The sequence below is a fragment of the Ranitomeya imitator genome, chromosome 8, assembly GCF_032444005.1.
Source record: "Ranitomeya imitator isolate aRanImi1 chromosome 8, aRanImi1.pri, whole genome shotgun sequence".
Classification (NCBI taxonomy): Eukaryota; Metazoa; Chordata; class Amphibia; order Anura; family Dendrobatidae; genus Ranitomeya; species Ranitomeya imitator.
In genome coordinates, this window is record NC_091289.1 from 42,568,050 (window position 1) to 42,592,406 (window position 24,357).

Here is a 24,357-nt window from a genome sequence, read left to right on the forward strand (position 1 = left end):
CAGCGCCCCAATGCTCCTTTCTTATACATATAGTATTTTGTATGTTACGTCTATCACAATTTCAAATAATAATAATAATAATAATTTTTATTTATATAGCGCCAACATATTCCGCAGCGCTTTACAAATTATAGAGGGGACTTGTACATACAATAGACATTACAGCATAACAGAAATACAGTTCAAAACAGATACCAAGAGGAGTGAGGGCCCTGCTCGCAAGCTTACAAACTATGAGGAAAAGGGGAGACACGAGAGGTGGATGGTAACAATTTCAAATGCTTTTTACATACTCCTAGGTGTGGCCCCATAGCTGATTTAACTTTCATATTTTGTTATGTAGCTCCACATTGGTTTTATGACTTTTTTATGTTTTATAATATATATTTTCACTCAACAAAAGTATATTTATACCTATTAGTAGGCTGTATGTTTTTATTATTCTAGGTTTTATTATCTAAGTCTAGTCAAAGGAACAATAACTATTAGAAATAAGTGAACCCATGTGTGACAATTTTAATCCACTATTAATTTTTCCGAAAATTTAGATTCGCCATATTAAATTTGGCCCAAATCGAATTTTGGCAATCCTCGCTAATGGCTACTTGCCACATAAAACCCTCAAGACTCGTAGTGAACTTTTCCTCCTGTTTTATGCAAACGGCTACAAATATGAAATGCTCTACATTTATTACCTTAATGTGTTTCTCGGTGAAGAGAATGGATCACTGAATGGCTGCGAATGTTAACAAGTCTACTGCATATAAATAGAGGTATTAAAATACTGTAATTTGCGGCGCCCATTAAGTAAAGTCTCATTTCCATGAAACGTCCTGAAGAAAAGATACGCCATAGAAAACACTATATTTACAGCGTGTCTCAGCGGTAAATGGTCCGACATTGTCTTAGGATCCTCCAGCTTCTCTCCATGCCGTTACTTATATTTAAAAGAACAATATTTATTTCCGACTCAGCGCTTCTAGAGAATCACACACATACATATTCATAGAGAACGACTGAGAAAGTCACAGCGGAGGGATGCAGAGGGATTGACAGAATATTTGAAATATTCTTGATGACGGACTATAAAAATCTATAAAACGCTATTGAATGACAGACTAGGGTCAACCGAGTCTGGGAGCTGAAAATTGAACAAGTCCAAATCCTGAAAGTCAAGTGCTACATATTCTGATAGTTCTTGCTCTTCAGAATTTCCACAGCATCTATTTTTTATTATGTATTAATATTCTAAATCAACAAGTCTGAGGCAGCTTCTGACTGTCCTGGAGAAGAGCAGTTCTCTGCTGGTTGTGGCTGCAAATATTATCTTGTTTGTGGGATATACAACAGGATTAAGAGTTGAGAACTTCTTATTCTGATGCCGTAGTAATGGCTGTTATGAGTGTTCAAAAAAACACTGCTAGACTTATCAAATCCAATAAAACCCATTATGGACCAAGCAAATATTTCAAGTTTTGTGGTAGAATTTCATAATAAAAAAAAAACTTAATGCTAGGGTTTTCTTTTCCTTGGGCAGAGAAGAAAAATATTTCCAGAAAACAATGGAATGAAGAGAAAAACAAAATGAGCAGAGTCAAAGAAGGGTATGGCCAAAGCTATGGTGGGTGCTGGAAAAATTAGAAGTAAAGGCTGGGTTCACATTGCGTTAGTGGCAGTCCGCTAACGGAATCCGTTACATAGCGCCACTAACGCAATGTAACGGATCCGTTAGCCCAGCCATTGACCGCAAAGTATCTAACGCATCGCTAACGTATGCCAATTTAAAGAAACCCAAGATTATCTCTTGAAGATTGTCCTGGAGTTTCTACTAAAAACATATGAAAACTGAAAAAAAATTTCATGCATCTAATGAGTCATACTACGTTGACCCAAAGGGAATCTGTCAGTAGGATAAACCCTCCTAAGCCGTCTATATGGGCTTGTAGGTGATGGGAAGCTGAATAACATGATACCCTGATGTATAGAGATTAAATAAGGAAGGGCAACAATCGAAGGGTTTCTTTGGTCAAGAGGATGATAGAATAGAGGTAAGCACTGGAAAAATAAATAGTATATCCTGCATGTCAGGGTATAGGGAGGGTAGTTGAGAAATTATGTTTTTTTAATTCTCTTTTTCATTTTGAAAATGGAAGAAAGGAAACTAAACCTGAGAGTTTGTAAACTAAGTGTATATAATTTTATTGTATAATTACAGATGTTAAAAAGCAATAAAAAGTATTGATGAGATAAATATATACTTTGATTTCTCCGATCTGACATCTTAATGCAGATAAATCAAGATAAATCCATGTTTTTCTTATATGTAAAAGAGCTGTTAAGATCTCCGTGAGAATCTGCCTCCAGAGATTATTGCAAATGAAAGTAGGAATTGCCAGTGTGAGACATGTAGAACAGGAAAGCAGACTGTCAGTCATTACATGACTCACACTGGCAATGCTTCTTTCATTTACAATAAGCTCTGGAGGCAGATTCTCAGGAACATCTATGTCCGGCTCCTAGATCTTACAAGCTCATTTACATATGAAAAAAACCGTAATGTATCAAGAATAGGACATCAGATCGCATATATAAAGGTATCATTTTATTTATCTTTCTATGTCCTACATGCCCATATAGATAACTTAGGAAGGTTGGTTTATCCTATTGACAGATTCCTTTTAAAGGGTTCCTGTCACCTTCTTTGATCGTATTACTGTAGAATAGCAGAGTCAAGCACATTCCAAGGCAATTTCTATTTTTTTTTTCATTTGACATTTTATATTTTACAAATATTTAATTAGCCAAATACAAATATACCCCTGACTTCATCATTAGTTTATATAGAACTCATGTGTAGTAGTGTCAACCTGTCAATAATGATATTGTATGGTCAATAAAGTACAATCTATGCCCCAGCTGTGGCTCTCACCATCTAAAACTGCTGATCATCAGGTGGTTTTCCGACCAAACCGACAGAAATCAGTTAAAGGGACTCTGTCACCTGAATTTGGAGGGAAAAATCTTCAGCCATAGGGGCGGGGTTTTCGGGTGTTTGATTCACCCTTTCCTTACCCGCCGGCTGCATGCTGGCTGCAATATTGGATTGAAGTTCATTCTCTGTCCTCCATAGTACACGCCTGCGCAAGGCAAGATTGCACCTTGTGCAGGCGTGTACTACGGAGTACAGAGAATGAACTTCAATCCAACATTGCAGCCAGCATGCAGCCAGCGGGTAAGGAAAGGGTGATTCAAACACCCGAAAACCCGCCCCTATGGCTGAAGATTTTTCCCTCCAAATTCAGGTGACAGAGTCCCTTTAATCAGTCAATCACTGAGCCTGCTTTCATCTAACGGGTCGTTGTGATGAGACATCATGTTAGCATTGCTTAGCTTGGATGACAAATTGCTTACCAGATTCCGTAGCTGTTGAAGAAGCTGTAAAACATCAAGAAGTTTTTCTTCAACTAACGAAAGACGGACTCTCTCTGTCTCCAGCATCTGAAGGTCTATCCTTAGTATTTCAATATCCTCGACCTTTCTTTCCAATTCGTCAATGAATGGCTCCTTGATCTAGCAAAATGGAAAGTATAATATCAATATCTATGCGAAAGGTTGATGTTTAGGTGTGTCCATCCTTATCCTTTACAGAATTTCATCGAGGACTTTAACTTCTCGAGATACAAATTCAATACAATATCACATTACCTAAAAGTCTGCAACCCACATCACAACCATAGGTTGGACACAAACAGACACTGACAGCATAAACTCCCGACAGAGTATCAAAAAAATCTTTTTTTTAAAAGCTTGTTCGCTCACACTACTGTTCTTGCGATATGTAAAGCCTAAAGGAAAGGTAAGGAAAGACACATCTGTGGATACCAAAAAGCAACTCAAATTGTGTAAAGAATAAAGGAATATAAATAAAAATAAAAGTATTAGATAGCCAACCACAACACATAGATATGGCTGGATTGGACAGGAATTTATGCAGCTGCCAAACAACTTTAACTTTAGCAGTTCCTATCCTCCAAAGAAACTCAGGATCGGGCTTAATGATAACCAACATCTGGTCCATACTTGTTCCCTCAAAATCTACAATGGCAAGACAGGCACCTCTCAGCAGATGGCCCCTAAATTGTCAGAGTCCACTAACATTCATTTAATGTCTATAGACATTAGATTAGATTAGTAGACCAATTGATCTATATCTACTGAAGGCATATTTACTAAAGATATAAGCACCTGTAGCCATTAGTAAAGGCCCCTTCACATTTAGCGACGCTGCAGCGATACCGACAACGATCCGAATCGCTGCAGCGTCGCTGTTTGGTCGCTGGAGAGCTGTCACACAGACCGCTCTCCAGCGACCAACGATGCCGGTAACCAGGGTAAACATCGGGTAACTAAGCGCAGGGCCGCGCTTAGTAACCCGATGTTTACCCTGGTTACCATGCTAAAAGTAAAAAAAAACAAACACTAGATACTTACCTACAGCCGTCTGTCCTCCAGCGCTGCGCTCTGCTTCTCTGCTCTCCTCCTGTACTGTCTGGGAGCCGGAAAGCAGAGCGGTGACGTCACCGCTCTGCTTTCCGGCTCACAGACAGTACAGGAGGAGAGCAGAGCGCAGCGCTGGAGGACAGACAGCGGTAGGTAAGTATGTAGTGTTTGTTTTTTTTTACTTTTAGCATGGTAACCAGGGTAAACATCGGGTTACTAAGCGCGGCCCTGCGCTTAGTTACCCGATGTTTACCCTGGTTACCAGTGAAGACATCGCTGGATCGGTGTCACACACGCCGATCCAGCGATGTCTCCAGGGAGTCCAGCGACGAAATAAAGTTCTGGACTTTCTTCAGCGACCAACGATCTCCCAGCAGGGGCCTGATCGTTGGTCGCTGTCACACATAACGATTTCATTAACGATATCGTTGCTACGTCACAAATAGCAACGATATCGTTAACAATATCGTTATGTGTGAAGGTACCTTAAAGTTGACCAGACTCTTTAAATTTGGCAGGACCATTTAATGTGAATGGGTTCCTTATAGCTCTCTCCCAACAGATGATGTGAAAGAAAACATGGATCGGGCATTTGGAATTTAAAAGCCTGATTAAGATGAGCGTGCATGTTTATGGGTGAATCAGGAGAAATAGCTTTCTCTTCCAGCTATCTGATGGGTAATGCCACCTAAGACCTTCATAATCAGCTGATAAGGCAAGGTGATCCAGATAGTAACCAAAACCTTAAGAAGCCACCACAAAAATGGGTATCCACTGATTGAATTAAAACTAGCCACACACATTAGATAGCTGTAGCCTGAACCATACACAAAAACACTCGGCTGGGGTGAGCATTTTGTGTTCTCGTTGAGAGAGCTTCTGCCAGGAGCGGCAAATCTCCAACAAAAGGATCTGGCAATTGAATTTCAAATGCCCGATCCTCATATCTACAGATACAAATTGTGAGGGAACAGTGAGGAGTCCCCTATACACAGTAGATGGTTGGCCAATTCTGCCCAAATAGACAGGTTTGACCAACTTTTATCTAATGTGTAAAGATGCCATAACACAAGTATGAAGAACCGTTCTTGACGTGGCTCTACGATGAAGAAGTTTAGATCTTGCTGCCAATCAGTATTAGTATTACCTGATCATGCTAACCATTGTACTAAAAGGTTAATATGTCCGTATTAATGCTTCAAGTAGGTAATAATTCTAGAAAAAAACAAATGTTGTATGATGCAGATATATGCGAATCCAAGTAATGGGATCTGCACAAAACAGAAGGAACAGCACCCTTATGTGTGACACTGCCGGTGGAGAGTTGGTTGGAATTTCCATAAATTTGTAGGAGAAATCGGTCCACCTCTCTACTAACAAAATCTCGCAACTGGGCCCCGTTCTCGAATTAGATGCTGGCGCTATTGAGGTGTGCACAATTATGGCATATTCCGTGGATGCAAGTGCCCCTTTAAATCTAAATTGCAGAGTAATATAATTGCATGTATAATGGCATGAAAGGACGCATTTGAAGGCTACAGAACAGTTGGGTATTTGTTTGAATGATTTTCTTTCTTTATAGAAACAAACTGCTTTTTCCTAATGACTGCCCGTATATCTTGGTAACACATCGTAAGCGTTGTCCCAGCTGGCTCTAGTTAGAGGTAGCCAGCGGTGATGCTTGCTGTCATCACCTGTGGATGGATCACCGGTTACCGCTGCCTTTTAATTACCTCCTCCATCAGCACTTCTAGATCCCTCAGTTCCTGCTCTTTAACTGTCAGCTCTTCAGTCAGTTTGGAGATCCTTTCCACCAATAACGCAGGCACATCCCGGGGATCAATAACATCGCTTCCAATAATATCAGTCAAGAGCTTCCATATCCTCCTGTCCTCGCACCTGAGATGATAAAATCCCACATGAATACAAGGAACGTCACATTATTTTTTATTACTGCATTTAAAGTGATATTGGATAACTCCGCATAATACAGGTGTTATGGTAGGACATTACGGGAAGCTCTGGGGAATATACAGTACATCATCGGGTTGCACAGAAGAGACGTGATTCATGTCATGAATGGAAATGTGAACTTTTCAGAAACACAGATAAAATGTTTGTAAATTATCTACTATTGTTATAATTTATTTTTATGTCAAATAAAAAGGTCCTCATAAACTTTTACATATTTTGTTGAAAAATCGCTGTTAAGAAAGAGCATTTCTTAGCTGTGGAAGCCGATTGTGAACTAGTTTGATCAACAATTTTATCATTACGGATTTTCATAAATAAGGTTCACACCATGTTTTATGGCCTCCATTTAAAGAATTTGGCAGTAAAAGCACCCGACCGACATGTTGGTTGGATTGGATGCTCCACAGTGCCACCCATACATTTATATAGGATCTGTGCTTTCATGACTTATCCTTCAAAGGGGTTTTCTCAAGACTGAAGTTATCCCCTGAAGTCAAAAAATCAAAACATGACCATAGACCTTGGTCTCTGGCTATCTCACCTAGCACAAAAGGATTGGCCTTCTGAAATTGGACATGTCGGACCCTTATCTACACCCAATGTCATCTCTCATGAAGAGATTTGGGGAGGCCTCCATACACTTTAGATTGTCGTTAGTCTAATATGTTTGTAAAATGTGTGTACATTAGTAAATATGAATATATTTGCTTATATATTTTTAAAGGGAATCTGTTATATCTTACTTTGTAACTATCTCTTTTATAGCTAAAACTAACAACACCTTTATCCATATTACACAAGAATAACCTTGTGTATCATCTTATATCTAGGGTTGTAAATGACATACCCGCTTGCACAGCACGAAATGCTGGATAAAATCCCTTGCATTGCATCTGCTGGATACCCTGCCCACTTTTCCTCCTCTTCATCAGATGCTGCTTGTCCTTCCACAGAGCGAAATATCTGATCTTCTGCTACAATAACACATTTTATAATTCAGGTCAATGATTCATTATTAAGGAAAATAAAATATTGTCACTTTATAAGTCAGAACCCAAAATCTTCCTTATGATAACCTCAAATGTAAAAAAATAACTATATGAGAGATAGAAGTTCTTCATTGCATTTATTAGTCAATAGTACCCAAATGTGACAATGTAGGTAATGACAAAAAAGCCATGTAAACCCTGGGCTGTCTCTCTACCTGAATTTAATAGGGGCTAGAAAAAGTTTTGACATTAGGTGTAGGTTCAAATTTAGAGCTAAGACGACAAGTTATTTTATGGTTGAAGCTCGATTTATATATTTTAACTGACGGTTTAATAAACCACCTTTCTACAATAAAAGAGGCAGTAGCCAATCTTTATCTGCCAGCATGAGAATTTTTATAATAATTATTAAAGTTGACTATGATTTGAAACTCCATGTGTCATCAATAAGACATGACTAGTGATGAGCGAAAATACTCGTTACTCGAAAATTCCCGAGCACGCTCGGGTGTCCTCCAAGTATTTGTTAGTGTTCGGAGATTTAGTTTTCATCACCGCAGCTGAATGATTTACATTTGTTAGCCAGTATAAGTACATGTGGGGGTTGCCTGGTTGATAGGGAATCCCCACATGTAATCAAGCTGGCTAGTAGCTGTAAATCATTCAGCTGCGGCGAAAAAAACTAAATCTCCGAGCACTAAAAAATACTCGGAGGACACCCGAGCGTGCTCGGGAAATTTAGAGTAATCAGTATATTCGCTCATCACTAGACATGACCTTTCGTATATTTATCTCCCAATCAATAGTAAGTAGCAAAGCGCCAGAATGGAAAGTATCACATACCATTGTGATCAGCATGTATATCTTCATTTGGCGACCTGTGTTCTGCCTTGAAAAGTGATTGATATGGCTTCATGGTCATCATCTTTTTTTCTGGGCTTGTCAGCTTTAGCTTTACCTTGCTATCTTCCGACCTGGAATAATATGAATATGTAAGAAACCATTGTAAAAAGATGTCTACATCAGATACCTGTATAAAACTGGTTTTATAAAACACTGGGCATACATAGTATTGAGGCACTCCGAGTCGCTGATATAAGGCTTTAGGAAAGAGGAGGCCTAACCTTGGCTGGTCCCATCACTTTTTTATTACATGGCCCACACCTTCTTAGGTCTCCCTTTTACAGAGGAACTCTATTCAGAGAAAAAAAAACAAGCAAGACATTTTCCTAAGGGTATGGAGAAGGTAAGAAGTCTATAAGGGTAAGTTTGATCTTATCTAGATGGTGCCACTGGCCCAGCCATGGAGGGACTACTTGTGATTTTGTCTTTGGGCTCAATCTACTATGTTATGTCTTAAGGTACAGTCACACTCAGTGACGCTGCAGCGATATAGACAACGAGCCGATCGCTGGAGCGTCGCTGTTTAGGTCGCTGTAGAGACGTCAAACACCGGCAACAGCCGGTAACGGCGACTCACTTATCGTTGTAGCTGGTTGTTAGCTCCATGTAAAACGTTGCTGACATCGTTGCTTTTGCTGTCAAACATGACGATACACGCCGACCTGGCGACCAAATAAAGTTCTGGACTTCTAGCTCCAACCAGCGATCTCACAGCGGGATCCAGATCGCTGCTGCGTGTCAAACACAACGAGATCGCTATCCAGGACGCTGCAATGTCACGGATCGCTGTTGTTCTCATTGTAAAGTTGCTGAGTGTGAAGGTACCTTTAATTGATTCTAATTCGTGTACTGCTAATACAGTGTATTCCAGAATCAAGTACACAAGGGAGGAATGCTCTAAGTACAGAAGAATGATGCACTATGGACAGATCTGTCCATGGCCCCCAAGTCATAATGGTCTTGCAGCAATGTCAACATCTACAGTCGCCCCACAGTTCCAGTACTCACGAGCCACTAAAAGGTCATGTTTTCAGGATTTTCAGGTGAGAGAACCTGTGACTATTTCTGGTGACTTGATAATATTTCCATCATATGGGCAATACTAAGGAAATCCTGCAAACAAGATCTGTTTGCGGCTCTTGAGGACTGGGTTTGGGGAACGTTGCTCTACTACTTCTACTATACAGTAACTTAAATGGCAATAGTCAAAAAAAAGTTGGAATTGAAATAATAATCAATAGATCAAAATAATGAACTTTCTAAATCAAAGCTAAAGCCTAGAAAAGAGGATTATTTTTTTCTTATCAGCTGTAAGTATTGGCATTGGATTCCTCTGAAAAAAAGAACATGAGACAAAGCAAAACAACCCTTTCCTGACACCTGTGCCATTTCCTTTTCGTGATCCCTGAGGACACAATGGTTTCACCATTTAAAAAATATGAGTTGCTAACTAGATTTACAGCAACCACAAAAATGAGAACTATTCATTATTTTTTTTTTTAAATACCACCATGTCCAAAGCCAGCAGACAGAACTGCGACAACAACAAAAAAAATCACCATTTGGCCAATTTTCAATGATATTGACAAGACAATAATGATTGCTAAAAAGGTCTAAAGCTCAGATAAAATGGAGAAAAATAGTTTTAATCTAACAGATGCTACCAGTTTGTAAAAGATTAGCCAAAATCTACCATAAATCTCTGCATCTGGTGAGACCTCGAGGGATCGAGAAGAGAAAATTCTATTTACTTTGGCAGAGAGAGTATGAAAGTTGTACGGAAAACAAATGATTCATTTTGCTTATTACGTTCATTAAATTGACACCTGTTCAACAATTTTATTGTAAGTAACAATGTGTGAGAGCTGCCAAGTGTCATCATCACAAGACAAGGCATCTTCTCCGAAAAGTGACAGGACCATCTGTAATTACAGGAGACGTCTCACCTGTACACAGCGGGGGCCGTCACATACCCTTAAGCAGTATACAGGAGAATGATGACTATGAGCGTCGTGAATAAACAACGTCAATCTCACATGGAATATAAGTGCGGGCTAGACAGAATTCATTCAATGCTTCTTCACGGTGAGCCATCATCTTTGCTTTAAAGGGAACCTATCACTAGAGTTTGAGAGAGAAAACCAAAGCGATGATAATATCCCCCTGGGCATTCGATATCAGGACTACCTCTGCTAAGCTAGATGTCAATCAAAGCAGAATGGGCATGCTAACAACAGCCAGGACACCATGACTCTCTATCCCACCAGCGCCGCCTAGATGACTCTTGGTGAACAATTTACATATAGGGGACACTGCTTTCAAACTTTTTTTCAAGAACTATAAGACAACAGATTTTACATATTTAATATAGCATTACTAAGTTCTTTAATTTGATAGTTAGTTTAGTCTCCTAAAATCTATTGCCTTGAATTGTAGTTATCATCAGGAAATAATTTACCCTGCTGTTGTCTTCGGTCAAAAACGACCGACCTCGAACTTCAATATTCTTTAAAATATTCAAGATGCGGCTCTGAAACCCGTGGCCGACCGACCCATCCTCATTTAAGTCAATCGACCACAAGTTTCAGAACCGCATCTTGAACACCCCAAAAAATACCAAAGTTCAAAATCGGTCTCCCCAGACCGAAGACAACAGCAGGGTTAAATGTATTTTTTGAACATTTTTGGTCATTTTTTTTTTCCATATCGCAACCCATATTAAAAATAAAAATAGAGATTTTCCAATTTTTACATTGAGCGTAAGGGCTTTTTTTTAGACTCTCACTTTCAGTTATTTCAGGCAATTTACATGTCCATTACCAGCAATAGAGTGATGACTAAGATCCTATGCTTTGTATTGAAACATCTAATGAGCATGCAATGGTCATTGTAAAGGGAACAGTTTCATCTGTGACTTCGCTTATTGTGAATGGTGGATCCTGTGTTATCAGCTGGGAATGGAGGTGTTACCTGTCATTGTAATCCTGCCTGTGATGATAAGGAGCCTGCTGAAAACTCTTCCTGAAACCACAGGAAGTATAGTCTAAAAAGTCCAAGGGGTCAGTGTGAAAATTACAACTTTTTTTCATCAAAATTGTGATAAATGGTACAAAAAAATGCCAATTTAAAAAAAAAAAAAAATACATGTAACACAGAAACCTGAATTAAACAATAGGTCATTTTGTTATGATAGCTTCTCTTTAAGGCAAAGATCATGGCTCACAATGAAGGATCTGCCTAAGAACCCAAAGAATGCATCTTATCTGGCAGAGATGGGGGTATTTTGGGATGGGGATACGTTTCTATGGCAATTTTTAAACAGGACTCATTCATCCGGCTTCCTTTGTGCTTGGAAAATGATGGTTGAATTTGCAGTAGAAATCAATGTGTGCGAAAATTCAGAGAGATAATAGAGTCGTAATTGGATTTTATGCGGAAATAATAATAGCTTTGGTTATTCCAGTTTAGAAAACACAATAATAGAATTCTGTTATAATCCTTTATTCCGCATTTTCCTCTAAAAGGAGATGAATTCTGAAGTTAATTTGATAAATTGTTAAGCGTTTGGTATAAATAATGTGACTGTGCGTTTTGCCCAACGTTAGGCTCCTCTCTCACCGTACCAACATTTTGAGTTCTACATTTTGGGTATTTATGGAGACCCTTAGCACATGTCAAATAAGTTTGCATAGCCATGAGTTAGCCATTAAATACAAGGGGCAGCTCACCCCTGGTGCCTAAGGACGTAAATTACAGACATAATATATGATGCTTTTATGGATTCATTTTTGATCTCTTAGATCCACATTTTCATTGATGCCTATGTATGCAGCATGTGTGTGGGCTCATTGTGACACAGCCATGCGGAAGCCTATAGAATACATCATGACTTTGACATGTCTGACCTCACAAGCCTATTTGTATTATCCCTGAAAAGGATTTTACGCAACACTTCAATAGATAAAGTTTCCCATCCCCCATATTCTCCTCCTGAACAGATTTGAAAGAACTTGTTTTTTTGTGTTTTTTAACCTTGCACTGATGGTAGTATTTCTTTAGCTCTTGGAAACAAGGGAATGTATGTTTTTGATGTTTTTGTCACATTTTTTCTGTGCAGTTTTGTCTAAAGAACTGAATGTAGCAATATATAGGGCCCAATATACAGTATGGAGTAATATATGGGGCCCAATATACAGTATGGAGCAATATAAAGGGCCCATTATACAGTATGGAGCAATATATGGGGCTCATTATACAGTATGGAGCTATATATGGGGTCCATTATACTGTATTGAGCAATATATGGGGCCCATTATATAGTATGGAGCAATATATGGGGCCCATTATAAAGTATGGAGCAATATATGAGGCCCATTATACAGTATGGAGCTATATATGGGGTCCATTATACAGTATGGAGCTATATATGGGGATCATTATACTGTATGGAGCAATATATGGGGCCCATTATACAGTATGGAGCAATATATGGGGCCCATTATAAAGTATGGAGCAATATATGAGGCCCATTATACAGTATGGAGCTATATATGGGGTCCATTATACAGTATGGAGCTATATATGGGGATCATTATACTGTATGGAGCAATATATGGGGCCCATTATACAGTATGGAGCAATATATGGGGCCCAATATACAGTATGGAGCAATATATGGGGCCCATTATATAGTATGGAGCAATATATGGGGCCCATTATAAAGTATGGAGCAATATATGAGGCCCATTATACAGTATGGAGCTATATATGGGGTCCATTATACAGTATGGAGCTATATATGGGGATCATTATACTGTATGGAGCAATATATGGGGCCCATTATACAGTATGGAGCAATATATGGGGCCCAATATACAGTATGGAGCAATATATGGGGCTCATTATACAGTATGGAGCTATATATGGGGTCCATTTTACTGTATGGAGCAATATATGGGGCTCATTATACAGTATGGAGCTATATATGGGCATCATTATACTGTATGGAGCAATATATGGGACGCATTATACAGTATGGAGCAATCTATGGGGCCCGTTATACTGTATGGAGCTATATATGGGGTCGATTATTATTATTATTATTATTTATTGTTATAGCGCCATTTATTCCATGGCGCTTTACATGTGAGGAGGGGTATACATAATAAAAACAAGTACAATAATCTTAAACAATACAAGTCATAACTGGTACAGGAGGAATGAGGACCCTGCCCGCGAAGGCTCACAATCTACAAATACATTATGATGTATGGAGCAATATATGGGGCTCATTATACAGTATGGAGCTATATATGGGGTCCATTATACTGTATGGAGCAATATATGGGGCCCATTATACAGTATGGAGCTATATATGGGCATCATTATACTGTATGGAGCAATATATGGGGCACATTATATAGTATGGAGCAATATATGGGGCCCATTATAAAGTATGGAGCAATATATGAGGCCCATTATACAGTATGGAGCTATATATGGGGTCCATTATACAGTATGGAGCTATATATGGGGATCATTATACTGTATGGAGCAATATATGGGACGCATTATACAGTATGGAGCAATCTATGGGGCCCATTATACTGTATGGAGCAATATATGGGGCTCATTATACAGTATGGAGCTATATATGGGGTCCATTATACTGTATGGAGCAATATATGGGGCCCTTTATACAGTATGGAGCTATATATGGGGATCATTATACTGTATGGAGCAATATATGGGGCCCATTATACAGTATGGAGCAATATATGGGGCCCAATATACAGTTTGGAGCAATATATGGGGCTCATTATACAGTATGGAGCTATATATGGGGTCCATTATACTGTATGGAGCAATATATGGGGCCCATTATACAGTATGGAGCTATATATGGACATCATTATACTGTATGGAGCAATATATGGGACGCATTATACAGTATGGAGCAATCTATGGGGCCCATTATACTGTATGGAGCAATATATGGGGCCTGTTGTGAGTTCTGTTTTGGGCTCCCTCTGGTGGTTACTGATGGTACTGGGTGACTTGTCTTTCCTGGGTCTCTGGGTTCCACCTGTTCCATCAGGATATGGGAGTTTCCTATTTAACCTGGCTTTGCTGGCATTTCCTCGCCGGTTATCAATGTATCCAGTGTGTCTTGTTACCTCTGCTCCCTGCTCCTAGAACCTTCTGGTCAAGCTAAGTTTGGATTTTCCTGTTTTGGTGTTTTGCTTTATTTGGTTTTTAGTCCAGCCTGCAGATATGTGATTCTTGCTGCTGGTTGCTCTAGTGGGCTGAAATTGCTCCTCATGTACCATGAGTTGGCACATGAGTTCAAGTAATTTCAGGATGGTTTTTTGAAGGGTTTTTCGCTGACAGCGCAGTTCACTTTTGTATCCTCTGCTATCTAGCTTTAGCGGGCCTCATTTTGCTGAAACTGTTTTCATACTGCGTATGTGCTTTCCTCTCATTTCACCGTCATTATATGTGGGGGGCTGCTATTTCTGTCGGGGATTTCTCTGGAGGCAAGAGAGGTCTGTGTTTCTTCTAATAGGGGAAGTTAGATCTTCGGCTGGAGTGAGACGTCTAGGATCATCGTAGGCACGTTCCCCGGCTACATTTATTTGTGTGTTAGGTTCAGGGTCGCGGTCAGCTCAGGTTCCATCGCCCTAGAGCTTGTTTGTATCTGTGCTTGTCCTTTAGTGATCCCCTGCCATTGGGATCATGACAGTATAACCGGCCCACAAAGTGTTAATTGTATTGGCTGAAGTAGGAGGATAAGTAGTCTGAGGAAGTTTTTTTTTTTTTTTTTTCTTTTTCTTTCTCTTTCCCTCAGAGTTCGCTGCCTAGCCTTATTGCAGCCTGGTTACTTCCTCCTCCTCTTAATCTTTGAATGGCTCTGATCCCAGCTGTTTATCATGGACGTCCAGAGTTTGGCTTCCATCCTGAATAATCTTGCCACTAAGGTTCAAAATATACAGGATTTTGTTGTACATGCTCCTATGTCTGAACCTAGAATTCCTGTCCCAGAGTTTTTTTCTGGAGATAGATCTCGTTTTCTGAATTTTAGGAACAATTGCAAGTTGTTTCTTTCTTTGAAATCTCGCTCCTCTGGAGACCCTGCTCAGCAAGTCAAGATAATTATATCTTTCCTGCGGGGTGACCCTCAGGATTGGGCATTTGCATTGGCACCAGGGGACCCTGCGTTGCTTAATGCGGATGCGTTTTTTCTGGCATTGGGTTTGCTCTATGAGGAACCTAACCAAGAGATTCAGGCTGAAAAAGCTTTGTTGGCCCTCTCTCAGGGGCAAGATGAAGCAGAAATTTGTCAAAAATTTCGGAAGTGGTCGGTGCTTACTCAGTGGAATGAGTGCGCTCTGGCTGCAAAGTTCAGAGATGGCCTTTCTGAGGCCATTAAAGATGTTATGGTGGGGTTCCCTGCGCCTGCTGGTCTGAATGAGTGTATGACTATGGCTGTTCAGATTGATCGGCGTTTACGGGAGCGCAAACCTGTGCATCATTTGGCGGTGTCGTCTGAACGTCACCTGAGATAATGCAATGTGATAGAATTCAGTCCAGAAGTGAACGGCAAAAGTATAGGCGGAAAAAAGGGTTGTGCTTTTATTGTGGTGATTCAGCTCATGTTATATCAGCATGCTCTAAACGCACAAAAAAGGTTGATAAGTCTGTTGCCATTAGTACTTTACAGTCTAAGTTCATTCTGTCTGTGACTCTGATTTGTTCATTATCATCCATTTCCGTCGATGCCTATGTGGATTCAGGCGCTGCCCTGAGTCTTATGGATTGGTCATTTGCCAATCGCTGTGGGTTTAGTCTGGAGCCTCTGGAAGTCCCTATTCCTTTGAAGGGAATTGACTCTACACCTTTGGCTATGAATAAACCTCAGTACTGGACACAAGTGACCATGCGTATGACTCCCGTTCATCAGGAGGTGATTCGCTTCGTGGTACTGTATAATTTGCATGATGTTCTAGTACTTGGTCTGCCATGGTTACAAACTCATAATCCAGTCCTTGACTGGAAATCAATGTCTGTGTTAAGCTGGGGTTGTCAGGGGGTTCATGATGATGCACCTCCGATTTCTATCGCTTCATCTACTCCTTCTGAGATTCCTGTGTTTTTGTCTGACTATCGGGATGTTTTTGAGGAGCCTAAGCTCAGTTCGCTTCCTCCTCACAGGGATTGCGATTGTGCTATAAATTTAATTCCAGGCAGTAAATTTCCTAAAGGTCGTTTGTTCAATCTGTCAGTGCCAGAGCATACTGCTATGCGGGATTATGTTAAGGAGTCCTTGGAAAAGGGACATATCCGTCCATCTTTGTCCCCTTTGGGAGCAGGTTTTTTTTTCGTGGCCAAAAAAGATGGTTCCTTGAGGCCTTGTATAGATTATCGTCTTTTGAATAAGATTACCGTAAAATATCAGTATCCTTTGCCATTGTTGACTGATTTGTTTGCTCGCATTAAGGGGGCTAAATGGTTCACTAAGATTGATCTTCGGGGTGCGTATAATCTTATACGAATAAAGCAAGGTGATGAGTGGAAAACCGCATTTAATACGCCTGAGGGCCATTTTGAGTATTTGGTAATGCCTTTTGGACTTTCTAATGCTCCTTCAGTCTTCCAGTCCTTTATGCACGATATTTTCCGTGAATATCTGGATAAATTTATGATTGTGTATTTGGATGATATTTTGGTTTTTTCTGATGACTGGGAGTCTCATGTTCAGCAGGTCAGGAAGGTGTTTCAGGTCCTGCGGGCCAATTCCTTGTTTGTAAAAGGCTCAAAGTGTCTCTTTGGAGTCCAGAAGATTTCTTTCTTGGGGTATATTTTTTCCCCTTCTACTATTGAGATGGATCCCGTCAAGGTTCAGGCTATTTGTGACTGGACGCAGCCTACATCTCTTAAGAGTCTACAGAAGTTCTTGGGCTTTGCTAATTTCTATCGTCGTTTTATAACTAATTTTTCTAGTGTTGTTAGGCCTTTGACGGATTTGACTAAGAAGGGTGCTGATGTTGCTAATTGGTCTCCTGCGGCTGTGGAGGCCTTTCAGGAACTTAAGCGCCGGTTTTCTTCTGCTCCTGTGTTGCGTCAGCCAGATGTTTCGCTCCCTTTTCAGGTTGAGGTTGATGCTTCCGAGATTGGAGCGGGGGCGGTTTTGTCACAGAGAAGCTCCGATGGCTCAGTGATGAAGCCATGCGCGTTTTTTTCTAGAAAGTTTTCGCCGGCTGAGCGGAATTATGATGTTGGTAATCGGGAACTTTTGGCCATGAAGTGGGCATTTGAGGAGTGGCGTCATTGGCTAGAGGGTGCTAGACATCGTGTGGTGGTCTTGACTGATCACAAAAATTTGATTTACCTTGAGTCTGCCAGGCGTCTGAATCCTAGACAGGCTCGTTGGTCACTGTTTTTCTCTCGTTTCAATTTTGTGGTTTCATACCTGCCAGGTTCAAAGAATGTGAAGGCGGATGCTCTTTCTAGGAGTTTTGTGCCTGACTCCCTTGGAAATTCTGAGCCCTCTGGTATCCTTAGGGATGGGGTGATTTTGTCTGCTGTCTCCCCAGACTTGCGACGTGCTTTGCAGGAGTTTCAGGCGGGTAAACCTGATCGTTGTCCGCCTGAGAGACTGTTTGTTCCGGATAATTGGACCAGTAGAGTCATCTCCGAGGTCCATTCTTCTGCGTTGGCAGGTCATCCTGGAATATTTGGTACTAGAGACTTGGTGGCCAGGTCTTTTTGGTGGCCTTCCTTGTCGAGGGATGTGCGTTCTTTTGTGCAGTCTTGTGAGGTTTGTGCTCGGGCTAAGCCTTGCTGTTCTCGGGCCAGTGGATTGTTGTCACCTTTGCCTATCCCGAAGAGGCCTTGGACGCACATTTCCATGGACTTTATTTCGGATCTCCCTGTCTCTCAAAAAATGTCCGTCATCTGGGTTGTGTATGATCGCTTTTCTAAAATGGTTCATCTGGTACCCTTGCCTAAGTTGCCTTCCTCCTCTGAGTTGGTCCCTCTGTTTTTTCAGAATGTGGTTCGTTTGCATGGGATTCCTGAGAACATCGTTTCTGACAGGGGATCCCAGTTTGTGTCTAGATTTTGGCGGACGTTCTGTGCTAAGATGGGCATTGATTTGTCCTTTTCGTCTGCATTCCATCCTCAGACGAATGGCCAGACTGAACGAACTAATCAGACCTTGGAAACTTATTTAAGGTGTTTTGTTCCTGCTGATCAGGATGACTGGGTTACCTTTTTGCCGCTGGCCGAGTTTGCCCTTAATAATCGGGCTAGTTCTGCTACCTTGGTTTCTCCTTTCTTTTGTAATTCGGGGTTTCATCCTCGTTTTTCCTCTGGTCAGGTGGAACCTTCTGATTGTCCTGGAGTGGACATGGTGGTGGATAGGTTGCATCGGATTTGGAGTCATGTGGTGGACAATTTGAAGTTGTCCCAGGAGAAGGCTCAGCAGTTTGCTAATCGCCGTCGCCGCGTGGGTCCTCGACTTCTTGTTGTTGACTTGGTGTGGTTGTCTTCTCGTTTTGTTCCTATGAAGGTCTCTTCTCCTAAGTTCAAGCCTCGGTTCATCGGTCCCTATAGGATCTTGGAAATTCTTAACCCTGTGTCGTTTCGTTTGGATCTCCCGGCATCGTTTGCTATTCATAATGTGTTCCATCGGTCGTTGTTGCGGAAGTATGAGGTACCTGTTGTTCCTTCGCTTGAGCCTCCTGCTCCAGTGCTGGTGGAGGGAGAATTGGAGTATGTTGTGGAGAAGATCTTGGATTCTCGTGTTTCCAGACGGAAACTCCAGTATTTGGTCAAGTGGAAGGGTTATGGTCAGGAGGATAATTCTTGGGTGGTTGCCTCGGATGTTCATGCTGATGATTTGGTTCGCGCTTTTCATAGGGCTCATCCTGGTCGCCCTGGTGGTTCTCGTGAGGGTTCGGTGACCCCTCCTCAAGGGGGGGGGGTACTGTTGTGAGTTCTGTTTTTGGGCTCCCTCTGGTGGTTACTGATGGTACTGGGTGACTTGTCTTTCCTGGGTCTCTGGGTTCCACCTGTTCCATCAGGATATGGGAGTTTCCTATTTAACCTGGCTTTGCTGGCATTTCCTCGCCGGTTATCAATGTATCCAGTGTGTCTTGTTACCTCTGCTCCCTGCTCCTAGAACCTTCTGGTCAAGCTAAGTTTGGATTTTCCTGTTTTGGTGTTTTGCTTTATTTGGTTTTTAGTCCAGCCTGCAGATATGTGATTCTTGCTGCTGGTTGCTCTAGTGGGCTGAAATTGCTCCTCATGTACCATGAGTTGGCACATGAGTTCAAGTAATTTCAGGATGGTTTTTTGAAGGGTTTTTCGCTGACCGCGCAGTTCACTTTTGTATCCTCTGCTATCTAGCTTTAGCGGGCCTCATTTTGCTGAAACTGTTTTCATACTGCGTATGTGCTTTCCTCTCATTTCACCGTCATTATATGTGGGGGGCTGCTATTTCTGTGGGGGATTTCTCTGGAGGCAAGAGAGGTCTGTGTTTCTTCTAATAGGGGAAGTTAGATCTTCGGCTGGAGCGAGACGTCTAGGATCATCGTAGGCACGTTCCCCGGCTACTTTTATTTGTGTGTTAGGTTCAGGGTCGCGGTCAGCTCAGGTTCCATCGCCCTAGAGCTTGTTTGTATCTGTGCTTGTCCTTTAGTGATCCCCTGCCATTGGGATCATGACAGGGGCCCATTATTCTGTATGGAGCTATATATGGGGTCGATTATGATGTATGGAGCAATATATGGGGCTCATTATGCAGTATGGAGCTATATATGGGGTCCATTATACTATATGGAGCAATATATGGGGCCCTTTATACAGTATGGAGCTATATATGGGCATCATTATACTGTATGGAGCAATATATGGGACGCATTATACAGTATGGAGCAATCTATGGGGCCCATTATACTGTATGGAGCTATATATGGGGTCGATTATGATGTATGGAGCAATATATGGGGCTCATTATACAGTATGGAGCTATATATGGGCATCATTATACTGTATGGAGCAATATACGGGACGCATTATACAGTATGGAGCAATATATGGGGCCCATTATACTGTATGGAGCTATATATGGGGTCGATTATGATGTATGGAGCAATATATGGGGCTCATTATACAGTATGGAGCTATATATGGGGTCCATTATACTGTATGGAGCAATATATGGGGTCCATTATACTGTATGGAGCAATATATGGGGCCCTTTATACAGTATGGAGCTATATATGGGGTCGATTATGCTGTATGGAGCTATATATGGGGTCCATTATTCTGTATGGAGCACTGTGTGGTGCACATAATACTGTATGGAGGAATATACTGTATGTGTGTTACTCTGTGTGACTGCAGACTTTTGATTTCCCCCAGTGCACGGATTATGCGCTGCAAGGATTCACCAGTTTCTGCGCTACTGTAGAATTTACATATATTACATTAGTGATCTCTGTTGTAAGAAGTGAATTTTTCTTTGCACTGTACTATACCTATATTTCTCTGTCGTATCTGTGCATGATGAATCATGGTACTGTATGTGTTAAAGGGGCCCACAGAGACTTTTGTTCGGGGCGCACAAAAACCTGGAGCCGTCCCTGCTGTACTACACTGTGTCCCATGCGATTTGCATACCTGTGGTTACATGCCGTTTAGTCTCATCCGGCTTCTCTCAATTCTCTTCTATTGAGACAAGTCGGATGAGACTAGTCAGTACATAACCACAAGTAAGCAAATTGCATAACTGGGATCACTTGATGACCGCCGGAATTGGTAAGCAGAGGCGAATCCTCATGGTGTGGTCATTACCCATTGGTAGGATTTGGTAAGCAGCTGCACCTGCTGAGGATTTCACCAAAGGTGAATAACTCTTGTAAAAAGGTTGTCCAAGACTGATACATTGATAACTTAATCTCATCAATATGAGATCAGTAGGCGTCCGACTCCCCCACTCCCATGTAAGCCATGTTTAGTGGCCGTTGCTGAGTACTGTAGTTTATCTCCAATGCATTTGAATGGGAAATAAACTACGGTACTCGGCAGCGGGGCTCTGCTCCATACATTGCTTACATCCGGCCAATACCTGAGCAAATACAAACTGATTGGTGGGTGTGCCAAGTGTTGGACCCCCACAATCTCACATGTTAGTCCCAGACAACCCCCAGCGATGTCAATGTTAGTCCTAGAAAACCTTGAGAAGGAGAAAGCTACATGAAGGGAGTTTCATCCATCCAGCCAAACTTTGCTCTATACTAAATGGGGCTAGCCCCCTGGAACAACTACCTGTAGATGAATTTTTGACTTGGCCCATATTCTTGGTCATGTTGCAAGACATGTTAAAGTGTTGAATATTGACATATTGACCAGCTATATCCATCAAATCTAAGATAGTTTTGTTTTGTTCTAAGGGCAGATGCCGACGAGTGTATATTCGGTCTGAATGCAATTCGACAAAACATCAGATCACACCTAGCCCAATATTATGCTATGGCTGCAATGTACGAAAAACGTAGATACTCCAGCTCCAGTAAAATGATGAAAATTCTTTATTGGGCCAACGTAGTAATAAAAAGGACAATCCTTACAGATAGTGGGTAAAGACAGGTGATTACATGGATATTGGAAATGCGTTTCGATCACTGGGGATCTTACTGATGGCATGAGTAAGATCCCCAGTGATCGAAACGCGTTGCCAATATCCATGTAATCACCTGTCTTTACCCACTATCTGTAAGGATTGTCCTTTTTATTACTACGTTGGACCAATAAAGAATTTTCATCATTTTACTGGAGCTGGAGTATCTACGTTTTTCGTACATTGCAGCTGCTTGGCGTCTGGGTCAGGACGAACCTCCGTGCTCCGTGCTTGATGGTCTGGTTGGTGAGCTGGCTACGGCTTTTTGCCGATTTTCTCTTGTTTGATTATGCTATGGCGCCGTGCACATTTCCAATTTTTTTCCTTGCTGCATGCCCGAATTTGATTCGACATTGGGATCGCACTCAGCCATGCAAAACCAAAAGGGCATGGCATCTGAGAGCAGTCCGATTTCCATGCACCCACAGAGTGGAGAAGATGGAGAATTGTTTTCTCCATCGTCTCCTCATCCAAGAGAATCAGAGAAAACTATGCTGACGCTCTGATCCATAATTGGCCCAATTCTCTCGGAAGAGATAATCTATGGCCGTCTACACCAGCTCTAAGAGACAAGACAAAGATCCCCAACAAGGAAAAGAAATAGAACTGGAGAATTGGTCTAAAGACAGAGACAAATGTATCACATCACTTAGAAATAGGAGGAATTGGGGAGATCTGAGCAACAATGCAGGTTACCAAATGCAGACAAGAAAAGAAAAAGAGACGAAAGTTGGCACTGGCAGGAGGAGCAGTGGGTAAAACTGTATTGGTTAGATCAATCTTTTGGCATCTACCTGAGAAGTCAGCAGGACAGTGAAAACCATATCAGAATATTAAAACCAAGTGATACCACAGTATGTGAAAATTATGCTTTCTTTATCCCATAATCACATTTTTAATATCAAATAAAACCACTGACTGCTCGGAATAATTATATGTATCCTGAAGCCATTGTTCGCTTTGTGCATGGAAGGCAAGTCATTTCACTGACCACATTAGCATGTCCATTACTGCCAGCAGTAGGTTGCTGTGATAAATCCAGATAAAATTATATTTCTCTTTGATGGTGTATAAGATCAGAAATGAATAAGAGATCTACTGCGGAGAACAAGAAAAGATCTCGTTCTGGATATCCCGCTACTGTATGTAAACAGTCATGCTGATGTCATTGATGTAAAGTGCTCTTTTGTAGGCGCTTGTATTACCGCTCACAGCATGCTACTTAATAACTTACCATCCACAAATCAACCTGAATCACACATTTCAATGCAAGGCAGAAAAAAATCATTATAAATCAGGTGCCATTCTCTAGTTTGCTTTACGGAAATGACTGTTTTGGAATTAGTAACTAACATGCATAAGAAGCGCTAATGTTTACCAGTCCCTACACACAAAACCTGCAAAAAAGCATAGCGCCTTTCTCCAACAACAGCTATAAACTATTTCTTTCTAACAGTCTAAGGTCGTAGTCATATGATGTGTATGGTGAAGCTTCTTTCTACTGCAATTTCCAGAAAATTGCAGCAATTTTATAGCATTTTTGGAAAATGACAACAAACGCATTTGGAACGCATCGCGTGAACAAGGATTAATGTGTCCAGGACCTGTCCTGATTCTCATGTTCTACTGTATATCTTGGCTTCCACTCTTTCGGAGTGAGTGGTTCCTCTTCATCTGTATACTTGCTTTCCCTCACTTCACAGCATATATTGCTCCGGCGATTGTCGAAATGACTTACCGCCCCAATCAAAGTGTGCCTCTGTTATTGCTATATGTAGTTTGATACACCGGAGAGTAGGAGCCGTGAGACTAAGATGTGTCCCAACTTCCTGTTATTCGTCTCAGCATCTTTGCTGCTGAAGATGGATTACACTTGACAACTGGCAGTGGGAAATAAGTTAAAGAGGTTGTCCAAATAATGTAATAGCGGCCAACAGCACTACTGCACCATAAAATGGTTGCTCGTCCTAACTCCACAGGACCCAAGTGGAGAGGTACATACCAATGTATTGAAGTGAAGGACAGCATCCAATCCAGGTGAAGAAAAGAAACACTTTATTGTGCCATAAGTGCAATGTTTCATCCGATTCAGCGATGTCTTCACTGGTAACCAGGGAAAACATCGGGTTACTAAGCGCAGGGCCGCGCTTAGTAACCCGATGTTTACCCTGGTTACCAGTGTAAATGTAAAAAAAACAAACACTTCATACTTACATTCCGGTGTCTGTCCCCCGGCGCTCTGCTTCTCTGCGGTGATGTCACCGCTCTGCTTTCCAACGGCGCTTACACAGTGCAGAGAAGCACAGC

The 24,357-nt window shown here is 41.2% G+C and overlaps 1 protein-coding gene across 1 annotated transcript in view; it reads right to left on the reverse strand.

The window, feature by feature from the left end:
* Window positions 1–24,357, reverse strand: part of EFCC1 (EF-hand and coiled-coil domain containing 1) — a 100,702-nt gene that overhangs the window by 12,252 nt on the left and 64,093 nt on the right. The window contains exons 3-6 of the mRNA XM_069736795.1: window positions 8,307–8,437; window positions 7,322–7,448; window positions 6,234–6,399; window positions 3,412–3,570 (exon numbers count right to left, since the gene is read on the reverse strand). Of these exons, the coding sequence (XP_069592896.1) occupies window positions 3,412–3,570; window positions 6,234–6,399; window positions 7,322–7,448; window positions 8,307–8,437 (583 nt within the window). The remainder of the gene's footprint in view (window positions 1–3,411; window positions 3,571–6,233; window positions 6,400–7,321; window positions 7,449–8,306; window positions 8,438–24,357) is intronic.